Here is an 8,140-nt window from a genome sequence, read left to right on the forward strand (position 1 = left end):
CGTCTGCAGTTTAAACTAAGCTGCCAGCTGTCCCCTTACTGCATACTGTCCTCTCAGCCTTGGGGGAGGGTAAACAGAATGGTAAATAACACCTAAGCCCTGTGCATCCTGGAATAACAGGTGACTGACACCATTTTTTTTTTTCTGTGACTAAGAGCACAGGGGATGTCACCGGACACTAGCCAAGGGGTGAGCTTGCTGAATGTTGTAATGTTGCTGTGTACATCAATAAGACCTTGAAGGAACTTGGGAGTCTGAGTAACATTTTCACATTTAAAGATTTCCTCTGTCTGACTGGCAAATGAAGACCTCATCACCCCCCCAGTGACAGAGCCATTGTCCCTCCTGAAGTGTTGGCTGACATGCAGGTCCAAAGCTACAGCAGAAATAACATGGAAACATCTGAGGACACTGAACCTGAGCCTACTCCTATTCAGGGTGCAAGAGTAGTTTCTTCTGTGAATTCAAAACACCTGCACACCTTCCAAATATGTACCCACGGACATCTTCTGTAAAAAGAACATTCAATCACCTTGTTGTACTGAGGAAAGGAATGTCTTTCAGAATCATCTGGCACAGAAGGAACGCCAAACACTAGAGTATAAAAGAAGCTGCTTCTGCCTTGGGGAGAAGCTTTTTGGCCTTTGGGTGGAGGGTTTTTAAGGCCTGGGAGGAGGATGGCTGTTAGCTAAAACACTGCAGATCTCTAAACTAACTTTGCTCAAGATGGCTTGGTTTGAATATTTTTTTGGGGATTCAAGCTGACTGAACTCCTTGGCTGATGAACTCTGCGTCTTCTTCCTCAATAAACTAAGAAAAAAGGTATTAGAAAATTCACTTTTAAAGTGTTTAGGCAGAGGGATTTTGGGGCCACCCAGACCAGACCGGCAGGAGGCCCGGAGCTCCAGAAAAAAGTTACAACAAGACTTTTCTCACAGTCTATAAATGTATACAGAAAACTAATAAGATTCAATTCACAGTCAAAAAAAAAAAAAGCATTCAATTGTTGGTATGGACATAAACCCTTATATAACGAGATACATATCCTCACCCTAATACAAAATGGCCCATGTCATTTTTTGTAAGTTACTGGGAAAAGAAAAAAAAACTTTACCAAGCAGCATATATGTATTAATCATTTCAATCAAAAAGGCCTGAACAGTGGATGACTGTTGTCATGCATAGAACATTGTGTGTCAATCGTGTAACATTAAAGAATAAAGTGACTTGGGCAACTTTAAACCTGGCTTAAACTGTCCTTTCTTTCCATAGTGCAAACTTAAAACTTAAATTACCCTGAATTAAATTAAACAAATGTCAGGTAAATCAAATTGGTCAGGATGTGACGATACACTCAACTCACGATTCAACACGATTTCTGATACTGGGTTTGCAATGTGATTTTTCTCACAATTTTTTGTATCAGGATAAGCTTGCAGACAAAATATGATTGAAAAAGTTGGTTTCAATTATTTCTTCTGCAACTGCAAAACACAAACTATGCAATGAATGCAAAATTTAAAGGTCCCATATTATGCAAAAATTCACTTTAGTCTGGTTTTGTAACAGTAATATGTGTCCCCAGCCTGTCTACAAACACCCCTGAAATGAGAAAATTCTATTGTCTCCTTCTCTTGCTTGCTCTGGACAAAGCTTGCTTTCAGAACATGTGTGCTCAAGCACATGGAGTTGAGATCTGCCTTTCATGTGGTCATGCAAGTAAAAAAAGTAACTCCTCCTTGCCTGCCCCTTGTACTGCCCCTTCTGTGCAGCGCGTTTTTCACCTTGGCTGCTCGGCTGCTTTGGTAAAATGAACATGGCGAAGGTACGAGTGAAGCATGGTGGTTGCTCTGTTGTTGGCTGCACAAAAAAACACAGAAGTCTTTTTTTAACTCCATCATCTGAGGTTTTGAAGACGCAGTGGATTAATTTTATTTGTGATGGAGATGCACCCACAACAACTCCTAAAATGTTGTATGTGTGTGCTCACCATTTCACTTTGCACTGCTTTCTCAACGAGGGCCAGTACAAAGCAGGATTCACCAAGAACCTGAAGCTGAAGCATGGATCTGTACCAACTGTCCGTGACCCAGCTACATACGTGGGAGCTGTAAGTTTTACGTATTTATGTTGCTGTACTATATGCTCTACCTAGCGCGATAGCCTGATGAATGTGGTTTTAGCATGGCAGCTAACGTAAGTTATGGTTTGTAACTTAGTTTCCTTACACTACGTTAACACACGAGTAAATAATATCAGGGGACATTAAAGAGAAGATATATGGACATATATTTCATGTGAAGCTAGCTTTATAAACACAATGTTATCTTTTGTTTGGACGGAAGGGACTACTTGTCCCGGTAGCCCCCAGCGGAGCTAATGTTGTGCTACAGGGTAGCAAACGCACGCTCAGCTGTTACTATGGACACTAAGACCACAGTCACCTCTAATGTGTGTGTTACTGCTGCAGTTTAGTTTGCTTGGTAGATGTTCCTCATGGTACTGTCTCCAAAAACGAACAGTCCAGGCTGCGCACAGTTCTTTCTGCTCTGTATGGTCATATAACTCTGGTTAGCACCAAGCTGCTAACATTAATTTTATTTACCTAATGGTAACTGCAGCAGCATATCAACACACATAATATTTGTTACTAACCACTCAGAAACGTCCTGCTGCAACCAGAGTTTGGATTTCTACAGGCGCCTCTTCTTCTGGGTCAGACTCTGGATCAAACTGGTCTGACTGAACCACAGCGCTTCTATCAGCCATATCTACGCTCCCTGTGTAAACACTGCAGCATGGTACCAGAGCGGGAGCCACACCCTCGTCCAAAGAAGTTGTGAAGGAGGCGTGGACAGGGAAACAGCTTGTTCTCTGGAGCGCTCGGGAGAGAGGATTAACAGAGTGGCTGAAGTCCAGGAAATAACTGGATTTTGAGGCAAACCCCCCTCCCCGTTAGATAGACTGTCCTGGGACCTCTGAGACCTATTTGAACTTGTTGAAAAGTTGCATAATATGGGACCTTTAAAGCACTCACACACACACACACACACACACACACATACACACACACACACACACACACACACATACACACACACACACACACACACACACACACACACACACACACACACACACACACACACACACACACACACACACACACACACATATTTAAATGTATAAAAACTAAAAAATATATATTTTCTCTTATTTAAAACAAACCAAAGAGAATTCTCTTTAAGACAAAAAATGTATTTTCCTCAAAAAATGACTTAGGTCATTATTTGAATAGGGTGATGACATTTAGTTACAAATAATAACTCTCATTTTATACTATTTGACTGTAACTGAAGAGAGCAGAAAAGACAAGAGAGGATTTCTTCCATTAAGAAATGGAAGAGACTGCAGAATGTCATTATTGGCAAAATATTTAGATAAATAAACAAAAAAACATCCAGGTTGTTATTTTACAGACAATATCTGTAATTTTACAGGCCTGTATACTATTAAAAACATTAATAGAAAAATGCTGCAAAAAATCATTCCATTCATTTTCCAAACACCTTATCCTGTTCAGGGTGGTGGGTGGCTGGAGCCTATCCCAGCTGTCATTGGGAGAGAGGTGGGGTACACCCTGGACTGGTCGCCAGCCAGTCACAGGGCTGACACAGAGACAGACAACCATTCACTCACACACTTACGGACAATTTAGAGTGATTAATTAACCTGATGAGCACGTTTTGGACTGTGGGAGGAAGCTGGAGTACCCAGAGAGAACCCACGCATGCATGGGGAGAACATGCAAACTCCACACAGAAAGACCCACCAGCCAAGCTGAGAATCAAACCAGTGACCTTCTTGCTGTGAGGCTGCAGGGCCAACCATTGCGCCAACGTGCAGCCCGCTGTAAAAAGTTAGGGTTATTAATCATCAAATCATTGTTGTTATTATTATGATTATTTATCTTACAGTGAAAGAACGAGCAGCTGCGACCTGTGTTAACGTTTGGCTGTTTTCATGGATTACTGGAGGTACAGTCAGTGCCTCTTTCACAGAGTGCGTTAGATCCTGTAAATGTTTTCTTTGCAGAGATGCTGTATTCCTCTGAGAGCTGCATGCTGTTTGTACCCAGCTGCCCCCGGTAACCTCTGAGTGAAAGTCTGGTTATTTATTCAGTGTGCACTCTATCCCATATCTCCCCTTAAGAAAGAAAGGGGAGAGAGGCAGCCCTTTAAATTAGGACTTGTCTGCAAACACTACAGGCTTGAGCTCAAGTGTTTCTAAGAGCTCGGAGACAGCCAGGCAGAAAATGCTTCAGCGTGTGGCTGCAGACAGATATCAGTTTTTTGATCCAGCTCTGGAGAGGCTGCACAGCCACTTCCAGTAAGGGCTGTGCTCTTGTCCTTCCTCCTGTCACTCTGTGCTGCAGCCAGGGGGCGGGGCCACGCTGGTTTTCTCATGCAGCATGAATAAAACCAGGGAATGATTCTTCAAACAATGCTGTCCAACAAATAACAAGCTTAGATACAAAGAGAGGATGTGTTCAAAGACAGAGCGCTGGTGGGAAATTCACCAAAAACAGACAGGTTCACTGCACACGCCTGACCTGTGTGTTAGCCAAAAGTGACAGCTCTAACAGAGCCATTTACTTCCAGGTGCAGCTCACACCCGGCCTGTCAGTCAGTGAGATGAAAAGCTTTGACAGGTACCAGCAGCTTCATACCCACTCTGCTGACATGTCAGGCAGCAGAGGCATGCTATCGCAGTGCTCCGGCAGAGCAGAGTCAACTTTTCTCCTGAAGGAATGCTCTGTGTGAGCACCACTCCACCCCAGGTGTGGCAAAGCCAGCTACAAGCACGCAGGCCTGAGCTCAGCACTTGAAACAAGCTGTGTCAAAAGCCTCAAGAGAGGAGGAGGGGGAGCTGACCTTCACCTGGAGAACACTCGGCCCTCAGGTTTCAGGCTCACACATCGGACATGAGTGGAACAAAGCACGTTGGAAACATTAACCACAGACAGAAATAACCTTGAATAACTTAGGCCTAATTTTTTAAATAGCAGCCTCTCACTAGCAGCTTTCAGCAGAGTCATTGTGAAACCTTACTGAGAACATACATGTGTCAATCATCAGCCCCCTCTGTATCCACCCAGATGTCTCCAACCCTGATATTACTCACTCTCCAGCTGACAGGCTGCTGCAGTAGTCATTGTGCAGGCTCTAATTACCATTTTTAGCCACACAAACACGACAGTCAGAGCCTGAGGTGAAGTTGGGGGGCGCAGTGGATCATAGTTTAACATCGATCTGTATGGATCGACTCCATGGAAGAGGTGAAGGCTTGGGGAAAAGGTGTTTTGAAGTCTTCCTCTCACCTGTCTGCTTTTATTTCTTTTATTTTGAAAGATCCAGACGGAAGCACCCACTCATCCTGTGAAACAAGCCGAGGAGACTGAGCCCACTTCACAAAGTATGCACAAAGGGTTAAATATCCCACAAACTACTTTACTAAGCAGGTAGTGACACAGTGCACTGGTGTTGTTTGCATTTATTTGGAGGAGCCATCCATTGGAGCAAAATGTGCCTCTTTCTATATAAACACACCTCACTTCTAATAACACCTGATTCACTGACGGCCCCGCACAGTTCAAGGCAAGTTTTACCATCTGCTGGAAGTTAGTGTTGATTACTGGAGTATTTATAGACGCAGGCACTGTCAACTCTTCAGTGAAAAGATGTCATCTGCATGTAAAGTCTGTGACTCTGATACCACTGTTAGAATCTGAGGCAGTCTGGAGCTGTCTGAGGATCAACACATGACCTGACAGGCTGTGACATGACACATAAAGGTGCTTCACATCTCCCATCAGTGGACTACACATCTACAGGCATCTCAGAGAGACCAATCAACCTCAGAGCAGCTTTTTGATGGTTGGAGAAAGCCGGAGAACCCAAACATGCACAGGTGCTAACTCCACAAAGGCTCAATCTCAAAGCTCCAAAGTTCCATCCTTCCATCCTCCACTTGTGTCGTTCACTTGTGTCTTCGTCCCTCCCACCAGAGATGATGGAGAGATGAGGGAAATGAAGAGAGGAGAGAGGAACCAAGGAACTGAAGAGAGGAGAGAGGAACCAAGGAAATGGAGAGAGGAGAGAGGAACCAAGGAAATGAAGAGAGGAGAGAGGAATGGAGGGGATTCGTTTTTAGAGCAATAGGAAGTATTTTCCTGCGGAGCGTCACATGAAGAGACGTGTTTCAGTGATGACAGCATCAGCTGATCACCTCTGAATCATCTGTCAGTCAGCTATAACAGCTGTTTGTGTGTTTGGGCATGTGCGCTGTAATAACTCTGATCAAACAGAAACAGTAACAGAGATTTGTCTGTTCCTTTAACCTGTTAAACACACGTTACCATGAAAAAAACCTGCTTTCTGTTTATTCTGTGTGCTGTTTAAAAGCACACAGATCACTTTACTGGTAAACGCCTCTTTATTTGATTATTTACGATTTATTAAGCCTTTATCTAGAGCACATCTGACGGCAAACTCTGAAACTTCTTGATATAACCTGGTTTATGATGTCTCAGGAACACAGGATATCAGTTATTTATTAGATTTCAGTGAAAATAGATATCCTGTTCATCTTTATTAACCTCGTGGTCATGAATAAAACTTTATCAATATTAAAGTAAATAGAACAAGTGATTTACTCTGACAGACTTTTTCTTGTCTTCATAAAGAAATAGACATTCGATAGGGAAATGAATGAGAAAAATAACTGATCAGGAATATTTCCATTCTATTTTATTTAACAACATGAATTATTTCATTGGATGATAATCGGTCTTAAACAGCAACAAACTGGGTATTGATCCTCTGTTTTATTGATTTGATGATGGTTGTGTTCAGTATTTTGTTCTTCAAACTCGCATCAACATTTTGAATCCCAGCTTTATGGCCTGTTTCTGAACCACCCTCTGTGCCTGTTTTCAGCTTGTCTTTTCTCTCTCATTAAACTCTGTTGATGTGAAGTTTCATGTAGAGCAGACTGAGCCGCTGCAGCGTCCAATCGGAGAGTGATATCATAAGGGGGTGTGTCTGTCAGTGAAAAGACTTCCATGAAACCAGCTCTCGTGCCTCCTCACTCATCGCTCCTTCAAGCACAGTCCAGAAAGGCCCCTACTAGAGCTGCACGGTTTGGGGAAAAGGTGCGATTTGCGATTAGGTGGAAAATATTGCGATTGCGATTGTGCTTGCGATTTAATAAAAAAGGTTGTGTCATGATGAGTCTACAGATTTGCTTGGTTATAATGGAGAAAAATCTGAATTGCATGTGCTGACATTGCGATTGCGATTGCGATATCCTCTTTTGCGATTACGTAATTGCATGTGCTGACATTGCGATTGCAATTGCGATTGCGATTGCGATTGCGATAATCGTGCAGCCCTAGCCCCTACCCAGCTGAGCAACCTGTCCCCCTTAAAACAACCCTCTGTATTCTGTGGTAGTTACCCGGCAGCCTGCTGTATTCTGAAGCCATAAACTTTTACAGAGATGTTCAGCACAGTGTTCACTCCGCTCTCCCTGCTTGTTGTTTTGTCTGACAGTGCTCACACACACACACACACACACACACACACACACACTGCTAAATGATCGGTGTGTTCAACAAGTCGTGTTTTGGTAGATAACATCAGGCTCCTAATCCACAGAGGGATCTTTGTTTCCTGTCTGAGATGTTGGTGTACCAGTTGGGGCTGATAAACACAAACGATGCAGCTTTTTATGTCACACATTGTTGCCCTCTGATCTTTTGAAAGCACTTTCTGAATAGAGTGGTTGCTTGTATGAATAATGAAGCTGTATTTATGTGTGCTCGGAGAAGAGACAGAGGGTATGATACATTATTGAGATGCTTGGAGAAGTATTATGGAACAAAATGCCCTGAAGAAGTCAGCTGTGGCGCAAACTTTACCATAAAATATATATTTTTAACATTTAACTCATTACTTCACGGGGCTGTCCAGCTGTAACTCACCTCCAGACGCAGGTACTCATTCTGCTCCTGAGACAACAGACTGATGAGGACTCCAGAGGTGGCACGTGTCCGAACTCCAACCTGTACCCTCGTCTG

General features: G+C 43.2%; 1 protein-coding gene across 2 annotated transcripts in view; it reads right to left on the reverse strand.

The window, feature by feature from the left end:
- Window positions 1–8,140, reverse strand: part of LOC141796942 (neural-cadherin-like) — a 158,132-nt gene that overhangs the window by 19,983 nt on the left and 130,009 nt on the right. For both annotated transcript variants that reach the window (XM_074678283.1, XM_074678284.1), the window contains exon 28: window positions 8,045–8,140. This exon is cut by the window's right edge and continues 71 nt beyond it. In XM_074678283.1, coding sequence (XP_074534384.1) covers window positions 8,045–8,140 — 96 coding nt within the window. The remainder of the gene's footprint in view (window positions 1–8,044) is intronic.

Source organism: Halichoeres trimaculatus, unplaced genomic scaffold (genome assembly GCF_033239565.1).
Source record: "Halichoeres trimaculatus isolate MK-OKI-2021-1 unplaced genomic scaffold, fHalTri1.1 fHalTri1_scaffold_10, whole genome shotgun sequence".
In the NCBI taxonomy this organism is placed as follows: domain Eukaryota; kingdom Metazoa; phylum Chordata; class Actinopteri; order Labriformes; family Labridae; genus Halichoeres; species Halichoeres trimaculatus.